The sequence below is a fragment of the Euwallacea fornicatus genome, chromosome 17 (assembly GCF_040115645.1).
Source record: "Euwallacea fornicatus isolate EFF26 chromosome 17, ASM4011564v1, whole genome shotgun sequence".
NCBI classification, from domain to species: domain Eukaryota; kingdom Metazoa; phylum Arthropoda; class Insecta; order Coleoptera; family Curculionidae; genus Euwallacea; species Euwallacea fornicatus.
In genome coordinates this window covers 3,872,240-3,893,549 of record NC_089557.1, presented here as the reverse complement: position 1 = coordinate 3,893,549, position 21,310 = coordinate 3,872,240, and the positions used below count along the sequence as shown (strand labels likewise).

The following is a 21,310-nucleotide window of genomic DNA, read 5'->3' as shown; positions in this document are numbered from 1 at the left end:
TTGAAAAAATATGTTTTCTGTTTGCATAGTTTCTAATAGTCGTAAATTTTAACAAATTCGACAGAAAATCTATAGGATTGTCAAACTTGTAAATACTTACAATTTAGTGATAGCATAAATTTTGATAATGGTAATATTTTAACACTCTATATATCGAAAACTAACCTGAACTGACCTGAACTGAACATTTTTTACGACTCATGTTTGAGGGAAAAAGCGTTATTTTGACCACAAAAATATGCCACTGAATTCCTTATACTGAATTTTGAGTCATCGTGTCTATCGTTCGAGTGCAAAAACGCCTGCGTTAAAATAAAATTACCCTCGCAAATAAAACGTTTTATTTCTAAATTACTGACCCATTTCTTACACCTAATATGAACAACACATTTATATTATTTATTTATCTCGGTAATATAACAAAAATAATTCGGTTTAACACACTTATATATCTTTAAATTTAACGTAGATCTATACTTATTTCAGATATGGAGCGCTAAGTAGGCAAAATTCACAATTGCTAACATTTTTTGCATTTAAAAAAATATTTGAAACTAGTGACTTCTGCCTTTTTATCCACGAAAGACTTTCTATTTGGAAAATACCCTTTAGGTGTATATCTAAATGTTATGCTTTTGCAGGGTTATATGTTGTAGATACTTAATTCTAACATCATGGCACAACTAGTCACATTTTATTTAGTTTTCTCTTGATTGTTTTATTTCCTCCGGGTCTCAGTTGATTCATTAAAATTACCGTGGAAAGATTATAGTTGGAAGTAACATATTGGAATAAAAGATTTTATATTTGTGGAAAATGTATCTTGGTTAATTCATTGTTGCGCTTAATTGTTTGACGACTAAATTTAACTTATTATTTACGTTCCGCAATACTTCAAAGAGACTGCTGGAAGTAAGGATCATGAAACCCTCATTAATTTTTTGAAGAAATTGAGTTGAAGTGTGTTTAATGAGAGTTTTTAATTGAGTGCTAACTTGAAATTCAGGTATGAATTTGGGCAATGCTAGAAGTCCAATAATTGAATTAATGAACATTTCCTGGTCACAAAAAAAAATTAGTACATTCTCTCTATTGCAAAAATACATGTTTTCGATTATATTGCAATAAATAGTCAGCAATATCCTGGAGCAATTAGCAGTTCCCTCTGATAATAATACATGAAATTGTGGTTATTTACAAAACCTGTACATCACATGACAAGATTGTCACTAGCTAAACATGTATTGTGGATATGTCGACACTGATTATATACTTATCGTGAGTTGATACAAGTAAGCCTAAACTTATACTTAAATATGATGCCAAACATCACCTCCAAAGCCTACGTTCTAATAAATTTTTTGGCATCCCTCGGCTAACAGCCAACACTTGGAAAGAGTAGAAATAACTATTCGTAAAAGATTGTCATTTATAGTCATTAGGCCATATGAAAATGTACATTGTTTTAGAAATGACGCTAGTTACATCTATGTACCGGGGACTGTTTGAACCTCCCGGTACATTTTTTACAAGTTTGTAGTGCAGCAAATGCAGTTATATTTACGTTCAAAGTTACCCTACGTGATGCGAAACAACTGTGAAGTTTGCTATTATAAAATTATGGACATTTTCAGAAAACGCAAAAAATTTCTTTTGGAAGTAATTCAGAGGAGTGAAGGGGAAAGTAGTCAAAGTTTGGCAACACCACACTCGTTAAATGCAGTGACCAATTTCTGCCGTTCTTTTCCCACTTGTATACTACCTACATATGTCTGATAACATTTCAATAAACGACAGTCGCGATGTTGCCATTTAATAAGATGTAATTTCAGAGAGAGTGATCTTCGCAAATAATATAAGACTTCATTTGCTGAAGCATTTTTAGGCCTGTAACTGGAGGTCTGAATGCCTACTAATAATTACAGATACATCTACATATAATTAAAAATAAATATTCAATTTTTAGTTGTTTTTATATAAATATTCCTTCACATGATTGATTATAGTATGAAATATTCCGGATTGTTCTCCATGACCGTAATATTTAGTTATTTTTTGAGTTCAGGTAGTTACGTAGATATAGACAGAGATAAATACGAAAATTCGATCTTAACAATTGATTCTGGATACAAGCGTTCAGCTTTTCCGTTCCATTATTTAAAAATTACACAGGTAAATTTAATATTTTCTAGACCTAAGTTTTGGTGTTAAACCCTTACAGTAAAGTGTTCTTTGAGAATAGCACAACCTATATTTTTTCTAAAACCTCTAATTGAATCCTGAATTTTCGTTAAACAAGCTTTGTTGTATTGGTGACGTTAGAGATTTTATTATAAATATAATTCAGTTGTGTAAAAAGAACAGGGATAACTATAAAAATTATATGAAATAAAGAAAGGAGTAGAGATACGTATTAAAAAAAGAGGGATTTACAAGTGGATGTGGATTTGCATGAGGCGTTAAAGGTCCAGCTCTTTTGTAGTTGGGAATGAGGAAGAGGTTTGGACTACTTGAATATTTTACGTAAAATAAGTCTGGTTTCTCTACAGTGACATTAAGTAACAGCTTTATGAATTTTGAGTTGTTCCTTAAGGACCCTTTTGAGGTCACAGCAAAGTCCAATGTTGTATGTGTCTAGCAGAAAAAACAGTCACATATCATCCAAATCATACCTCTTATAATTTTCTTGTAAATCAATTACTGATGAGATCCTGAGGAACCCAATATCAATTTCAAAGTGAAATCTTAAGCCAGATTAACTTTTGCTGATTGGCGAACTTCATTAATAAGGTCCCTTCATTAAGATTTACTGTACGTATGTTTTAAAAACGATATATGAAGTCAATTTTCCTTAGATATCAATTCATGCTGAGTTATTTTAAATAAATTATGAAAAGGTATGTAAGGTGGACTCATTACACTACTTGTAATATATTTCCTTAACTTACCACTGGTGCTTTTTTACTGTAATCTTACTTTACACATTAAAGACATATTTTCCATATTATTCGTCAATTTTATAAAAGGGTCGCCTTCTAACAACCCAATAGAAAATGTCTTTGGTCCTCGCAAGAATTCCAAGACTACTCAATAACCTTTGTAAATAAAGAACATCGATATTGTTAAATTCGCCAGCAAATTTATCAAACTCTTGTAGATATTTTTGCTTGTGGCACAATCTAGGCCAACATTGAAAGCGTTCAGTCTACAGGTGATTCATCCCCAGAGTCCCCGCCTGCAGGTCAAGGCGAATCGTTGGAATCGCTCCCTAGGGAGTGAATCGGGAACAGCGGGTACCATCCGAGGTTCAGATGAGTTAATGTCAATGAATCTAAGCCAATTTCGGCTCCTCCGATGCCTTGATTGTGCTCGAACCCGCTTAGACGCTCCCACAGCATGACCACCTAGAGAGATCACCATAGGATTGCTTACCTTAAAATGACACAAACTTACCAGACTACGCCCTAATATGTCGCAAGCCTGATACTTTAAGGTCTGTCTAAATAGGGGATCGCAGGAATGCCTGCTTACCCGGGTTTTCTTTTTCTGCAGCCATCGCTCGCCATCGCGCAAGTAACATTTAACATATGTATCTGGTGGGGAATCTTTGGAGGGGATGTGTCTTGCGCTAAGTACCTGCGTCAAGCGATTGTTAATATATTTTGATTATGAAGGTTTAGGTCATACATCAACTTCGAGTTGCCCTTTGGTCATCAACAGGCCCAGTTTAATCTCAACAGGTTTGGTGCTGGATAGTTTGAAGCCCCTGGGTTTAATTTGACCAGGTCCCAGTCTTGGAGGCGAGGATCTTTCGGGACTGCTCGCCGGGCTAGCCTCCTTTTCCTTGTTTTCCACCACTTTTTCCTTGTTTTCCATCATTATGCTGTTTTTGCGGTTGTCGTGGCGAGTTGAAGCTGTACTCGATCCTTTTATGATAAAAAGTGATTTGTCATGATTTGAATGAAACTCAACACAAAAAAATTGACAATTTCGGTATTCCATGGTAAAAATGTCATATATAATATTATTATTAAAAGCGGTGTTTGATTTTTATAATTCAAAAGCTGCCCAGAAAAATAGTATTCTGAGACGTTATACCATGCGCTCTGCAAACTATTAATTTCCCAAGATTATAAGGAAAAATGGGGTTCCTATAAGCAACAGAAAATTTACACCTCGAGTTCGCAAGCTGCTACGCCACTGGGAAATTTTCTTTAACGATTTAGCTTACTTTACATAGTCTATCGTAAGTCAAAAAATTATTGACGTGGTGTGGGTTTCCTAAAAAAATTTTTTTCTCTCATATCTTTAAAAGGAACATATAGATAATAATATAAGAAAATTTAGACGATTATTGTTTTAGTTTTTTTATCCCGGATTTCTAGTATAATTGTTTTTTGATAGTTTCAAAGTTATTTATAGTTTATGTTTATTGCAAGTATTATAGCAATATCAGATAATCGCTTCATCAGAAGACGGATGCTTGGGACAGAGGATTTAAGCTTCTACCCCATACATCCCTCATCCAACGACATCGATCGATGGTAAGGTTAAAATAATCTTAATTTAAATATAGTTTGCGGGTGAAGGACGATGAAACTTCGTACTTTCTTTTTGAAAAGTTTTCGATGTATCGAATTTATATTAAGTTTTTCTGAAGACCTCCTGTTAAGTACCGGACGATTTACTTACACTGCCGAATACCTACACTGATTTGCCCCTTGAATGTTTATGTGTATTCGATAATTTTGTAGATAAATTACGGTTTATTTCAAGGTTTAATAGTAATTTTGCATTATCACATTGGCGGACGATGGATGCATGGTCTTAAGCTAGTGCCTCCATTCCCTTATAAAGTAACACAGGTACCTACTGCTAGTTGGTACAAATTCATTTAATCCAAACAACCTAATGAAAATCGGGTTTTTTGAGCAGGTGTACCTATCTGTACGCCGACTAGAAGCGATTTTTCTAACATCTACAATAAACCCGATTAATACTCTTTTTAAGCCAATTTTATGAGGCAACAAAAATATAAATTATACGAAAAATAAATGTTTTATGACTATCTCTAGATACTCAGGACTTCATGCTGGAAAAAAGAAAGCTGGCAAGCCATAGAGCTTGGACGCAATAAGCTCTTACCGACACATTGCGACTATAGATCCGCTAGAAATGATAGATATATGGGGATGAAAGTTACTTACACCAATGCTTTGGAAGAGAGTTTAGTAGAGCGATTTATTGAAGTGTTGGCAAGTTTAGTAGCAGCATAAAGTTCCTGTTAAGTTCGAAATAGAGAAAACTGTGCAATCGACAAACTAACCATCGGCACTTCAATAATTTATTCCGAAAGGAAATAAAACTTTAGTTACTTACGTCTTCTTTTATCGGCTGTGAGGCTCATGGTGCGCCCTAACTCCCCCTTAACCGCTTTGAGGGACTTCAAAATCTCTTCTGGATCTCTTAACATTCTTGTGCAACTACTGCGCCTGCGTTCTCGACTATACGAAGCTGGTGGGGGCACTGCCACTTGTTCCTTTTGATGAAAAAATTTAATATTTTGCCATTTGAGAATATTTTGGCTCACTTTTGCCTGCTCGGCGGCCTGTTCTTGAGCGCTTTGGAACGATGACCTCCTGGATCCCGGCAAAGACCTGGAGAAATCTTTCCCTAGCTGATAGACCTCGACTTCCAATTGCTCAGATTGCGAGGAACCTCTGCGGGATCCCCACGCGTGGTCTGGATGCAATAGGCTGGCACATTCACCTGGAAATTGCTTATGTGTTGAACCCGATAATAACTGCCAGGGCGTTAATATTAATTAGGTCAAACTTAAAAAAAGTCTTTTTGGAATTTAAGACAGTTTTTAATTGCGTTAAACGATTTCCGCGGCTCTTACCCCTGGGCAAAACGAGGGCAATAATAACTTTTCTCTTTCAGAAATCCAAAAACGAATCTTAAATTTAAATTAAACCAGGCGACGTCGTCACGTCGCGACTGAGGAAATGGGGATATTAATAATACAGGTACAAATAATTTGTCGAGGATCTCTATAAAGAGAAAAGCTGAAGGGAAAATCTATTTCACCGGGAAAAAATACTTAGTTTACGAGCACTTAATTGGAAGACAAAGGACCTTTACCATTTATCAAAGAGACACGAGACTTTGAAGCTTATAATAGTGCACTTAAACACCAAACGAATTAGCTGCTTAGTACTTAGTCCCTGGCACTTCAACGGTTGAAATGAAACTATGTTGACCCGATTTCCAGGATAATCGGCCGAACGCTTGTCTCGGAATTGTTTTACTTGCTATTGTTTCCAAATGGCACTAAAAATATGGCTCGCTAAAAGCCGAATCGGAAGCTTCCCCCTTTATTAGATTTAAAATTTAAACGTCCCATTACTACCTGATGGTAAACTTTTTAATCGCCTCCATAAAAACTCGTCCCATGTAGTTTTCCGGCAAAACTTTTATCGTTAGGGCCAGTTATCAAGCTCAATGTGAATATTTAGCAATATTCGCTGCTAATGGTGGCTTGCTCCATTGCTTACCAATTGAGTCCACATCGTCAGACACACTCCTTTGATCCCCAAAGTTGCTTCTCTTGCCAGTTCCAGCGATGGAGCCTCTAGGTGATGTATGGGGGGATTTTCCCCGCAGTTGTCTTGGGTCTTCCAGTCGGCACCAGACAGCTCTGTCGTCAAGGAAAGCCTGGAAAAAATTACTAGTTTTAGTTTTAAATTCACTTTGCTAATGCTCCGTGATGCCGTGAGATCGAGGGAGACTCAAGTAGAGACGTTTCAAAGGGGATTTTTACGTATAATCTTCCATGGTCGAGATATGCTAAAGATGGAGAAAGATGAAAATATATAATGCAGGAAATTCTTCAGCTTCGATTAGTTTTATAGGTGGTAATGCATATGATAGGGTAACGAGCCACAGATGTGGAATTCTGGAAGGTTAAATATAATCTTATTCTCGTTAATTTACGTTAAACTTATCACTTGGTCACTTAACTGAAAGTTTACTTTGTTCCTATAAAATTACCTTCTGTAGGTCGACCGAACACTCTCCTAGAAATGCGTGCTCGTTATGCGGTATGAGGTCCCACAGTGTAATTTCCAAAACTCTTTCCATGAGTTCATCCCCTGGCACATTCATAAAGCTCAAATTCGCGTTCCATATGGGATTTTGACTGGCCGGAGCCACCTCAGTTTGCAGACAATGCTCCTCACTTCTAAATAGAGAGAAAGAGAACATCTAACACTGTAACAAGAATGACAGAGATACGTATATCTACAAGGTAAGTACATAGAGAGATAATACCTTAATCGTATGCTTCTCATAGTAAGATAATACTTCTTTGCTATAATTATAAACCCTATTCCAAGAGCGCTCTTTTCCAAGATACACGGTGGGAGAGTCAAAGGAGAGGTGCACAGAGGGCAAAAAATAGATGGAAAAAAGATGGGAAAAATGAAAAAAAGTACGATGATGAGTATCTTCTCTAATAGGGCTGGAACTATGTAACTAAAGATGGAATATCGTAGCATGGAATAAAATTCCTTTTCGTTTCGAAAATGTACCCACAAGGAGCAGTTTTTGTATCGCAAGTATTATATGGATTATAGTTAATATAGCAAAGACGTAAGTATTATTTTGCGACGTTGAGAGTGCTGTTAAAGTAGGGTGGTTCAGTTTATAGACTTCTCCCTATAAATAATAATAAGACTTAAAAGCTGCTTTCCACTATACATTATCCTGTTCAACTGAACTTTTGATGATTATCATATACAGGGTGAGTCGGGAGGATCGTGCCAAACTTCAGGAGCGTGTTGTACATAAAAAATAAATGCAAAAAAACTCAAATGTTGTTAGCCGATTTTCGTTTGTTTACAAGTTATAGCGTAAATAAAATTAAAACATAAAATTTTAAAAAAAATTATAAATTTCATAAGAAATTCCATAAATTAACGTTTGGATATCATAGTAAATGTTCAAAAATATTGCCATTAACTTCTAAACATTTTCGGCTTCGTCTATGAAGAGCATTCGTTGCGCTCCTGATTGTTTCATGTCTTTCTTTAATGGCAGCTGCAGCATTTCTAATGCGTTGAATTAGTGCATCTTGAGTGTCCACTTTTACTCTGTACACTTCAGTTTTAAACCAACCCCTCAAACAATAGTCTAGTGGTGTTAGGTCTGGCGACCTTGGAGTCCAACTAATAGGGCCACCACGACCAATCCAATGTCCAGGCAAGGTACGTATATGGTAAATAAAATCCTAGTTAAAAAATTTTATTTAGGCTATAACTTGTAAACAAACGAAAATCGGATAACAACATTTGAGTTTTTTTACATTTATTTTTCATGTACAACACGCTCCTGAAGTTTGGCACGATCCTCCCGACTCACCCTGTATAAATACGGCCTAGAGTTATCGAAGAATTTACAGCGCATGACATCAATAAATAATCCTTTAGGGGGATCCCCCTCCGCTCCTCGCCGATATACTGTAGGTTATGAAAAGGGATACATAGACTTTTATTGGAAACCCACGCAATCTCTCGGTTTTCATTGTGAAAACAAATACCGGATTATGTTTAAGGACTTAAAAACAAATAATTTGTAATAGCGGCTTTTTAGTGGAGTAAACACACGTTTCTCGCCATGTTTGATCTGGAAAATCTTGAACAGTTTATTTTCCTTTACGATTGATTCGTAATTAGCCCGGTAGCAAGTTAGTAAGCAATCCAACTGAGGGTCATATTATTAATGTGCTGGTAAACTTTTTCGGCAGTTGAGTTCCAATGAGATATTGAAATCCATCATATTGATGACTTGAAGGTAAATCAATCATGTTAGAGGCAAGAAGCAAATAATTGCCCCCCGCGGCAAATTCCATGTTGTACCTTTTTTCCGTTATGTTACTCTGGTAATGAATACCTGATAACAATTTTTAGTGATGCTTAAGATGATTATAAGGAATCTTATCTGGTCATATTAAGCGGAAGAAATTCCTGCTTCAGGTAATTCTCCTGCTTAATCCTCGGCTTAATTAGAATCTCGGGACAATCGAGGCACGTTAATTTAAAGTTTTTGTTGCCGTTCCTCGTTAGTTATTTTAATTAGTTGTGTCAGGAATTTAGTTTTCTATTTTTAGCTTTGTTCGGGGGATTAGTGCCAGTGTATTATAAGTTATATGTTCTTAAAAATTGACTTTTCCTTGGCATACAGAACCCACGGGAAATGTCGGTTTTAATGCATGAAATTAGGAACATTGAAATTTAATGACTGCTAGAAGATTTTCAAGACTCTCTTCTTGTATAGAACTTACGTTAAGGGCAACAAGCATAATCGAGCATATGCTTCAGGCAAAACCCCGAATCCAAGGGTATCATCTCTGGGTGCCAAATCATCTGCAGCTAAAACTGCGACTACCAGTTCCTTCCTTTCATCGTGGTACCACACCTGGATCTGGATTCTTCCAGTAACTATACGCTCTTTGGCCAGCTGTTCCTGCAATATAAATAATATTAGTGTCTTTTTAGATTTAATATGTAGTTAAACACTGTAAGATATCGAAAAACATTAAGTGAATTTGCTGAAATGATTGAGCAAAGTTTTAATTTCCAGATTTTATACATTCACTGTCAGAGAGTAATGTATAGAGATTTCTACCAAGTTCCAAGCTAATAATAGATTTAAAAGCTATTCACAATCGAGAAAACGATGTGTGATATTAACCTAGTATAACATTAAATTACATTAAATTTAATTGAAGACGCTAATGAAGCATTAATATTTAACCTAATGGGTATTGACTTCAAAATTTTAAATGTAAAATTAATGGAAAAATTTTTAAAAAAGTTTATTTGCAGTTACCACGTGGAGACTACAATTCCTTCAATGGCTAAATCACTAATCTGAACTTGAAACTTGGTAACTTTTCAAGCAAAAAAGACGTTCAGGTTAGTGCAACTCTCTGAATCTGGATTAGCCTGGATCTGGATAACGCCATTACATTTTTTACGCACCATTCCCATAAAGTCGTTTACATAGCTTAAAATCCAGAAAATTACTAATTACGACCAAAGCGATGTTAAACTTTCAAACTCGAGAAGATTCCAGGGAAACTGGGATATCAGTTCCAATGACTTGAATTCCAGGGTTATAAAAACAATTGAGGCTACTAATAAGAAAAACTCTGAAAGTAAACCACTTTGCTAGTTCGGGTCAGTTAGTAACCTAGAAAATTACCTTGTGAGGTCAGTTTCGTTTAAAATAAAAGTTTAGTAAGTAATTCATTGTATTATCAGATCAGAGCACTAAACATGGCCGAATGTATGATTCAAGATGAGTTTGAATAAATCTAGGGGATTATTTAGGATTATTCAGGTCAGTTCAGGTTACAAAAATTAGTGAAATTAAGATTAAATTGGGTAAATGAATACACCATTAGGAAGTTCGTCACTTTAAGATTAATTCAAATTACTACAAGCCCTAGTTAATTACTTTTTATAGTCAGTTCGCGGTAGGAAAAATCGAGTAGGTTATTTAATCTAAGGGCAGATCTGAATACTGAAAAATGAAAAAAATAATTCAAATAGATTCGAGCTATTAAACTACGTTCGAAATGACGTTTTAAGCTAACTGAGAGCTAATAAAAATTACATTTTTTGCTCATATGATGTGCAGCATTCGTCTGCGACCCGCGCATAAAGTCATAAAAATGAGTAGCAGTTCGTGTTCCTTGTATAATATAAATACTGTTATCGGCAACACCCAGTAACGAGATGTTTTCCGACTCTTAAGAGCGCCGTAAAAGAGTTGTGAAGACTTACAAATAAAAAAATTAATATGGAATTATTTAACAGAAAATGTTTAAAGCTCAAGCTTTTAATGTCTAAAAATTTTGACTTTATTTAATATAACACAAAAAATGATACTTTCAGCAGAAATATGCCTGCTGTGAGTAGGTACTAAGAATGAAGCTAAATTACTCAGAAACGAGACTATTGCGCTACACAGATAAAATTTTCCCAAAATGTCAGTTTATTAGCAACTATTTTAATTTCCTTAATAAGTCAAAAATTCCTTGATTTTTTCCACCACCTGGTAATGTCCCATTATCTTAAAAACTCTGATGTTCATTGAGTCACCAGGGCGACAAATGCGGTGAAGTCATTTCCTTAATTTAACCAACTGGACTCTGGAATGCTACAACAAGTATACTACCCTAGATCTTCAATTTACAAAAACTTCTGTATTGATCTTCGGAATGCTGTCGTACACGATACGTCCGAGGCAGCTACTGAAATGTACTAACGCCCTTTCAAAAACACTATTACAGACAAAAATGAACACTAATAAACTTACACCAGCAATAATATGACGAACCTCATCTCAAAAGCATATCATAAACTACAATCTAAAAGACTAGACAGGCAACAAGCAACAAGACAAAACAGAGGGGTGACAATAGCATCTCAAAACGTGCCAGTTGGGACAGAGAATAGCGGGTAATCAGTAAGTGAAATATGTAAACAATGGTCACTCACTTAAAAATTTGACCAAAACTCTTTTCATTTTACGGGATCTAGGTTCTTTGGGTTCAATTTTTTATGTGCGTGACCACCCAATAAAAAAAATCGCGTACCTAATTTGAAAGTCTCCTGCGTGGTTCCATCTTTAGACGACGAAGGATGGCATTTGCGGACATAAAAACGGTTAATGTTCTTTAAACGTTTTTAATATTAACTAGTTGCACACATTTAATATAGAGCACCTAGGTTTGAGACAACACTGTCCCAGCTGACACATAGCATTTTAGATAGATTTCTCCAAGCGCTGCTTCACTCCTACGCAACTCTTGACCTTCATCACTCACTAAGATTGTCACAATATATGTAGAACTGAAACAGCTCTACATTTTATCAACTACTTACGCACTATCTAGACTTGACACTGATTTTAACGATGGCTAAACATTTATCCAGTTTTAACGCTAACAATTATCTACAATGACAGTTTTATTCTTCCTAAGGATAAACGATATGGATTTGTCCTAACGAATATTGTCCTTTTGTATAAAATAGTTTTAGCACAAAAAGTAGCCCTAAGAGCTTCAGATATTCTTTTATTCGAAAAAGGTCAGTCCTAGGAGAATATTAACCCTAATCAGGCCAATTAATATAAGAGGTAAGTGTCCGTTTTTGAACTTTTGATGCGATTAGAGGAGAATTGTAGAGTGTTCTAAAGCTACAATTTTAGGACTCTCCTAAGCAAGCATTGAAAGCGACACTGATCACAGTAAAAAGAAAAAACGGACACTTACCAAGCACATCGTTGTCACACTGCGAACTTAACTTTTGTTTAGAGATAGTCTGATATATGCCAATAAAGCCATTTGGATGTGAATGATATTATGTTCATGTGGCGATTCGGGAGATTTAGATATTGTCCTGGAATAATAAATCCGGAAGCTGGAAGTGTGTAAAATGTGTTTCTTTTGAAGAAGTACATGCAAATTTAATTTGCTCTTTATTATACTGAGGTTTTCTAAATTGTACGATTGTAATTAGATAGAAGTAATTCCCTAGGAAAGGTATCAAAAATATCGTTACAGATTAAGGAGATGTGGGACAAACTGGCAACAGAGATGATGGTCCCTGATGCCCTCTCGTGTTATCCTGACCACGATAAAACTAGCTATTTGAGGTATAACCCCTCACCTCTGGGCCTCTGTGAAACTTATCAATTTTGAGGAGGTTCTAACGAAAATGTTAGAAAACGAGTTCATAGTACAAATTCAATAACTCCTAGCCTTTTTTTGGACGTACACATATTTAAATAAAAAGATAATAATTCACACTTACAAGAGATAGTGAGAGTTGTAAGATCAGGGCGAGTTAATCAAAAAACTACTCACTATAATGCCAGTTTTGGTTGCCGAATTCCAAGTAAAAATTACTTCATAAAGTCAGTTTCTGGAAGTCGATAAATTCAAAAAATTGGTCACTCGTTGTCAATTACGATTTTTAAAGAATGGTTAAAATTAAAATTTAAGGTCAGTTCAGGGTAGTCACTAAGTTCAAAAAATGACTGTCTCTAGGGTCAATTCAGTTTAGTAACCTTCACGTTGAAAACGATAATTGCATCATTTTGCCAGCACTTGAACTATCCAACTCTAAGTAATATACGTAATAAATCTCGAAACTAGTCTTTTGTATATTTATCCAAAAAGATGTATGTAAGTATGAAACGGTATGTTAAGATAAAGAATCACTAAATAAATATTCATCAAAGACTTCATGACTATCACCAGTTGGTCACAAAACTCCGTGCAATCCGTAAAATAATACTTAACACAATGATTGTTGGAAACGTTAAGCAGCAGTCGAGTTAAGAGGCGACTTAACAATTATTAGATTCATATTATAGTGCCTTAGCAATCTAACCAACTTTCCATTAATTAACTTGTTCAATAATCAATTTGTATACACAGAAAAGTGAATTCCGAAAACTAAAATATCTGCAAATAATAAATATTTATACCGGTGTTTTGGGAAGTTTCCTTCTTGTGGGCGATGAGGGCGCTTTATCATTTTCTGGATCTGTAACAAAAAAAAGTAGAATATTACAGCTCGATACCACGAAGCAAAAGAAAATGAGTTTAAGCCAAGAAAATTCCCCCAACCCAAAAATATCTTCTGAAGTTTGGCAACATTGGAGACGAATCATTGATACCTTGCGACATTCAATTTTCCGCCATTAATATTTAAAAACAAAGCAACATCCAGTTGCCAGTTTTTAAAATTAAACAATTTTCAAGGATTATCGAGTTCTGTAGATAATGCATGAGTTTTCTTTACGACTTATGGGTTTAAATGTTCAACCTTAACCCATAAATTAAATGCGGCTTTGATATCTGGGTTTCCGCCCTAAAATTGGGTGGTCGGAAAACGCCGAGAGCTGATTGCATTAGCATTTCCTATCCAATTATGATTTAAGAACAGCCCTGAGGGTTAAAACTCGCCTCGCTTGGGAGTTTCAATTAAATGTAATTGTTACTAGTAACGGTTGCCCTTAGTGCTAGAATTATTTTCCCCTAAGACATAACAGGAAATAAATTATAATGAAATTTATCAAATGATTGAAAACTAAGCTCTTTAGTCACCAATAAAAATTTACATTTTTGATAAACCAGCGTCAATTTTTCTTTGGAACGAACAGAGCAAATGGTAGTTCCCTTGATACGTTATATCTTCACTTTAGAACTATAAAATACCACTTCATCTCTCTGGATATTTCCACCATTAATCTCCAGGATAGGAAAACGTCCCTGGACCGTAATGTTTTTCCTACACGACCGCTGAAAAATATGTTTTTCTCCTTTACCTTGATGTAAGACTCGGATTAATCGATCTCGAAAGGAAAGAACTTACACATTAAGATTGATGTGTTAGAATCTAAAGATAGACTGCAGGGTAAACTGGTAAAGGTGAAACCTCATACACCAAAATCAAAGCATAATTAAAATATGACTAACAGCTATAATCAAGATGCAAGGCAACAGATCAGTTTGACAAGATAACCTGGCAAATGTTGTCAATTGGACATATCAATTGTCAACTGCAATTGTCGAATTTCGTAAATTTAAAACCAAGAAATCTGGAACACCTATTGTCACTTACCGACATACAGAGCGGAGATATTGGCCTCCGAAGGCTTTCTTATGGAAGGAGGAGGTAGAGGAGGTTCATCCAAGAAGTCACACATGCGCAAATCAGTCGCGTGCTCTACTAATAACTCCACAGTGTCTCCAGTATGGTCCATAATTGCGCAGACTTCTTCGAAGTTGCGATCGATTAATGAAACTCCACCCCACTCTAATACCTAATTATTTTTTTTTTGTAAATGAAAAGGTACTAGGAGGTAAGGGAGGAGACCTACTTTGTCTCCTTGCTGCAATCCTCCTTTTTCTGCTGGGCCTCCAGGGACTGTCCAAACGATGTAAGCGAAGAGGTGGCCGTCAGGGCTGGTCTTGCCACCCACCACTCTCATGCCGAAACCGCGTGCTGTAATACATGGTTAAATTTCGAATTAATGACCTGATATCGGTCTGAAAAGTTAAGTGAATTTGTTATATGGATGCCCCAAAAGTAATCTGCCGATTCGCCAACTTGTCAAAGATATATTAGTGTTGACTCTATTACATATATGTATAAGTAGATGAAGGCATAGAATTTTTTAATCGGAAAATGTGAATTGAATTCTATTGAATAGAGGATTTATCTTCTGCGAGAGATTGATAAGCTTACGCAAATTCTTTTTAGTTCTCGACAAATGAAGTCATTTTGCTACCTATTTTCCCAAAATTTGAATATGAGCGTGTTTTTGAAATGCAGATTACTGAAGCAATTTTTGACCTTCAAGTGAGGTATTAAGAGGTTAGTGTTAAAAAATATCAGTTAAAATAATTCAATAATTGAGCGGAAAGCACCCCGATTTATACGGTTTTCGAACGTTTTTAAATTGTCTTTAAATAAAGACTTTTGATCGCCCTGCGTACTCTCTGTCCACAGCTTTAATAGCAATTATGTGAGAGAAAGTTTCGGCAGGCCAAGAATTTCCAAATGAAAATTGTCGAGGGCTATATTTATAATTCAAGAGCAAATTTTCCAACACATTTTAAAGTCAGAATGCCTCTTTCCTCCTCGACTTTTCCCTTCGCCACGGGCGGCAATATAACGCCAACAACTACACCCAAATGAGCATTCTTGAGTTATGGAATTTCCCTCTCGATACGTGACTCTTAACTACGATATCCCCAGGCATTCGTTGATCGCCGTCTCTAGAGTCCTACTTTCGGTTTAACCATTTTTCAAACCTCATTAGCGAAATTAAAAAGTTGAAATATTGCACATCCTCTCTCCCGCAGCCATAATTTTCGGTATTATATTTCCAAATTTTTACCGACAATAAAATCCAAAGCTGGCTAGTAGGAAATCCGAATTTATGTTATACGTACTGCAGTCACGAAATGCTTTTGAAAGACTGTTCTTAAATTCCTGAATTACGGCATTTCTGCTTTACCGGTACGTGATTCTTAAAAATCCAAATTTATGCTCCGATCGAAGAAAGGAAAATTTGAGTTCAGTGATATTTTGTAGGAGATGGTAAGGACGTTGTCACCTTAGTTTTCTCTTGAATCTAGGAGGATCTAATAAGAAACAGGCGAATTTCTCTCAAAGACTCGTTGAGGGAAATTTTATGCAAAACATATTTGCCTGCCTCTTCCTATGTTCCCTCAATATCAGGCCAACAAGGGAGGCGGACGGGCATTCTTGAGTTATGGAATTTCCTGCCTTGGAACGTGACTCTGAAGACTCATATTTATACATTAGGAGTTCGTATTTGAACGATTTTGAACACTTATGAAAACAAATAATATAGATAACTAGGGATAAATTCCGTTAAAAAAGTGTTTTCATCTGATAAATCTCTGGCTACGTCATCTAAGGAAAACATTTCGCGCTTGTTAGCGTTACATTTGCAAATATAAGACAATGGGGCCTCAATTGCAAAGTTTTCTCGATAATGAAATTTTCCGTTTGTGAGTTTTCAATGCTCTTATTCGGAACAGCCATTGTTACGTGCTTATTGAAATTCGCCGAACTGAAACGTGGTTATGAACTATCTAAAGTTTTGTATTGCGATACGATGGTGGCAAACACATTCATCGGATACGAAAAAGCCTGGAAAAAAGTGAATATTTTTTTGAATAAATTCATCAGAAGATTCTCTAAAAATAATTTAACGTTAAGTTATTTAATATGTATCGTCAACAAATGTCTAAATTGTGACATGTGTCACTTTGACAGTAATTGTGGCAGCAATGAATTAGACACGAGTTCATCTACAAGCCCGGGAGGAACAAATTGCATGACAAATTTGACATTAATTGACAAATGACATGACGAAAACGTGGCTATTATCAAAACGTATCCACGCGCCCGTAACGTTTCGAAAAAATTCTAGTAAATTTATTTCAAGTCTCGCAGTAGAAGCACAAATCATAATGATCAATGAGAAAACAAGACAAGACTGTTTCCAACAATGTAGACAACACTGAACAAATCTTAACATTATTTTAGAACAAAGATATTTTTCTACTACGAATTCTACTGACTAGTGTCATCTAAAAAATGTTCATTGTTAGTGACAAATTAGTTTTGGAATTTATTCTCTCCAACATGAGACTCAAAAAAGTCACCTTGATCACCTTTAGATCTGAAAACGAAGAAAGTTCCGGTGACTTGCCGATTTTAAAACGCAAAATCATTCAGATTTGAACGTGTTCAACGAAAGAACATTTCAGAAGTGAAGCAAGATTCGCGCAAGACACTTAAGGAAATGTAACTTGCGAGTTATGTTCGGGCATTGTTTAATTTAGTCATAATTTTCGAAAAGTCCAAAGTTATGTAAAGTTGTTCCTGTTAGGAGAAGTTGAAATCTGCGAAGCTCTCGCCATATTCGCCAGGTACGTTAACTTAATATTAACTTTGATTATGTAAGATATACAGGTTGTCCCAATTAAATCAGTCCAGCTGAAATATTTTCGTTGCAAGTGCTTCTTCCAGAAAACTCCTAGATAGTCGATATAAGTCGATTTTGCTTTCAACGGGGATATCTTTTGGAAGTAAAGTCATGGGTCTAGGTCCATTCCTACACTGGATGCAACCCCTTTCGAGAAACTTAGATAACACGGAGACCATGTAGCATATCATTTTGAAAACATCTCAATTATCTTGAATTTTTTTGTTCTGCATGATAAGTAATGCAAAAACCGTGTTGGAAGTGTCGGTGAAATAAATCGACAAAAAGTTTTCAAACAATTATTAATTATTTAAGTATTCAAATTGCGGCTCATTTACTTCCATTCAGTAATAAAATCTTTGTTCAACTTTTTCCCGAACATTTTGTAGCATTTCAGGGTTTATTTCATCACATGCTACCATTAGCCGGTGACGAAAATCTTTTATACATGTAAGTGTCGTTTTAAAAATAACACTTTAAATGGCTTCTTAAAGAAAAGTTCAATTGTGTTAAGTCTGGCGATCTTGGAGACCATTTAATCCAGTGTTTGGAAAATTGTTGATTTAGAAAATCACGCGCGGTAGCTGCATAATGTGGCGAAGCGTCATCCTGTTGAAAAAAGTACATTGTTCTTTAAGATCTGATCATTGTTTTCCACAACTTCCACCATGAAAGGCCAGATGCAGTCGTAAAGAAAATTCAAGTAAGATTCACCTATCAAATTATTAGGCATTATCAAGGGCCATTTTATTGTTTTTAAAATAGAGAGTGGCATTTTCAATTCTCTCTGGACTGGTGTAAATCATGATTTCGCTGATTTGTTTCAAAATAACGGATAATAACAAATCAATGAATTTTACTATCTACACTATTCTGCTTAGTATAACATTCTAAAGACCACCATCTTATCAAGTCTTTTGTAGTTTCATTCTCCGGTTAGCTTATGATTATTATTATTTAGTTTTTTGATGCCGAGTAAACAAATTTCACCAAGTTTATAAAAAGAATCGAAATGTCTTCAAAATGATGTACCACTTGAACCTACCAGGTAAAGAGGGTCAAGTGGGTAGGGAACGAACCTACTTCCATGACTTTACGTTTAAAAGATGTCCCCCCCTGAAGACAAAATCGGCCTGTCTCGGAGTTTTTTGTAAAAACCTCTTGTATCGAAAAAATATTAGGTGGACTATTTTAATTAGGACACCCTGTGTATAAGAATCACCATTGTATCTTAATGAGCTGGTGTCTATTGTTTACCTACATTTACAGTTATACAAAGTCGCTTCAAATATACACATATACTTAGATTCGTCGCTTATGGTCAGGTACTCGAAGTCCGACAATTCTTTTATGTCTTCAAACGCTGTAACACTTAAAATTTGCCGACTTCTTTCTCTATGACAATTTGGCTTGATAAGCAACTATTAATTTGATCCTATCAAAATGGAAGATTCAAAATTCCAGCTTTCCAGTGAAATACGGTTTTCGCTTTAAGACAGATAGTCACAGCGACATGCAATCGCTGGAATAAAGTGTTGCTGAATTGCTATTGCCTGAATACATCGATTTAAAAGTAAATCTTTTGACGCATTCCTCTGCTCTAACGAAACCGTATTACTTAAGGAAATGTTTAAATGCATCCAGATTTTTATGAATTCTGTATATAGCCTCAAATAAAAAAAAAATCCGTAGATTTCAACAAAACACTAATAAACTCTAAATGACCATTAAAACTATAAAAGTTTATAAAAGGACACATTGCCTTACTTCGATGAGCTTTGTCGCTGGGATCCCTCCGAAGAACTACTCGTTTCTGAGCTGCAGAAGTTGAGGAACCACTGTCCACGTCATGAATGACGATTCTAATGGCTTCGGCGTCTACTGATGCTTGCCGACGTGGGGTTGCTTCCAGGTCTTCTAGCGCTGGGGTTGGTCGGGCCGGTATCACAGCTCTAAGACCTCCGATATCAGGTCTGGAAAGGAAGCTTAAGGTTATAATGCAATAAAATCATTCATCCTCATGTGAGACATGTTTACTGAAGAAATATTCATCTTAAAATGGTTTAAAATTCTATGATATTGGGGATTGAGCTTATTCAAAATTAATGCAGATCTATTTAGAAGGTCGATGTAGGGTATTGATGACTGGCTAATTGTCGGAGAGTGATTGCTCGGGTAATTCTTCAAAGAAAAGATCAACGCTTTACAATTGAAATAATCATGTAATCAATAAGAATGAATTTTGAATATCTGTAGTATCTTACACACCACGAATGTCCAGTGTGTTTAATATTTGGGACAATTCAAGTAGGAGGGAACCTTGAAATCCTTTTCTAAGCGTAACTAAATGTAGATGATCCCAAGTACTAATCATAGTCTTACAAGAGTTAGCAGCATCTCATGGGCAAACGCCAATGGGATAAAACCATAACTGGAGATTAATATCGCCTATTATGGAACCCACGTCATCACTTCCACAGTCACTTTTTTTGTCAAAGATTTCTCATGTTTTTCTGAATAAATGGAGTGTAATATCTCTGTCTTTCCAGATAATGTTTTGACTCACCGTAGTAAAACTGTAGGTAATTCAGGGTGTTTTTCATCAATGAAATCGAAAATATTATCCACTTGAAGCTACTACGATGTTGTCTACTCATCATTCAATCACAAGATCTTAGGAATAACCCCGATGATGTCTTAAGGTCTGACAGCTCAATACCAATATTTATTCAAACAATGCCACCTGTTGGAAAAACTCCAACATAAAGATCGCTCTCACGTATTGCCCTAACATCTGGGTAATAAATCTGGTAAAGAGAGAAACCAGAAACAAAAGCTCGACATACCACTGGGTGCCAAACCATGGGTACCGCGCTAATCACCTCTCATCTGGTGCACATCCACCCTGATTTATGAAGTGCAAATAGCCCAAACACATTAAGGGCAGCAGTAAATTAGGATGAAATGTGACAACAAACGCGCAAGTGGACATGAACCAGAGGGTGTTAGCGATAAGACATGGTGTGAAAGCATCAAGTTGGCGACTTTCTCATGAAATCGTGGGGAACCAAACTCGGGAACCTGCGTTTTTCGGGAAGGGGCACGAACTCCTCTTGGAGCAAAGGGCAGAACCGTTTTTCACCCCGTCGCGAAAACAGCAAACTTCTCTAGCTCTCGTTGCCATATAACCCCATACACGGGCATTATTGTTAATAAGTTAGTCACAACTCACCCTGTAATTCAACCAGTCTGTGATTAAATTTAATGTAATTTGTGTAACCGAGTTTATATAATTTCTCGAACCTTTGGAACCCCATTATTTTATGACGGTGGCCCGTCTGGTCCTTCGAATCAACTAAGAAACCTCGCCAGCGCATTTGGATTCCTCTGTGGGTGCCTAGTGAGGCAGTCACTACTGTTAGGCAGGAACTCAGGAAGCCCCTGGCCTAAACACCACCCGTTGCAGTGTAAACTGCTATTTCGCAAATTATTAATAGATCAAATTCATAAAGGTTTTTGAGTCCCGTCTTTGTCCCCTTCATGCTTTTGCTTGTACCCACCTACACAGAGAAACATATAAACTCCATTATGAATATATACTCCCTTAGGTATTTACCTTATAACCTAGGAGTCCACTATAATTACATAAACAGTGTAAAAATTCTATAACTATTGTTATTTGCGCAATTTGCCTACTTGGACG

The 21,310-nt window shown here is 36.0% G+C and overlaps 1 protein-coding gene across 4 annotated transcripts in view; it reads right to left on the bottom strand.

The window, feature by feature from the left end:
- Positions 1–327: 327 nt before the first annotated feature.
- Fife (regulating synaptic membrane exocytosis protein fife) overlaps positions 328–21,310 on the bottom strand; it is a 119,805-nt gene continuing 98,822 nt past the window's right edge. For 3 of the 4 annotated variants that reach the window (XM_066292478.1, XM_066292480.1, XM_066292479.1), the window contains 12 exons: positions 19,375–19,580; positions 14,962–15,086; positions 14,703–14,904; positions 13,564–13,622; positions 9,344–9,525; positions 7,054–7,243; positions 6,558–6,717; positions 5,591–5,769; positions 5,380–5,539; positions 3,688–3,926; positions 3,454–3,636; positions 328–3,404 (listed from right to left, as the gene is read on the bottom strand). In XM_066292478.1, coding sequence (XP_066148575.1) covers positions 3,243–3,404; positions 3,454–3,636; positions 3,688–3,926; positions 5,380–5,539; positions 5,591–5,769; positions 6,558–6,717; positions 7,054–7,243; positions 9,344–9,525; positions 13,564–13,622; positions 14,703–14,904; positions 14,962–15,086; positions 19,375–19,580 — 2,047 coding nt within the window. In that variant the 3' untranslated portion in view covers positions 328–3,242. Of the gene's footprint in view, positions 3,405–3,453; positions 3,637–3,687; positions 3,927–5,145; positions 5,170–5,379; positions 5,540–5,590; positions 5,770–6,557; positions 6,718–7,053; positions 7,244–9,343; positions 9,526–13,563; positions 13,623–14,702; positions 14,905–14,961; positions 15,087–19,374; positions 19,581–21,310 lie in introns of those variants that run through there. The other variant, XM_066292481.1, reaches the window with a different exon arrangement.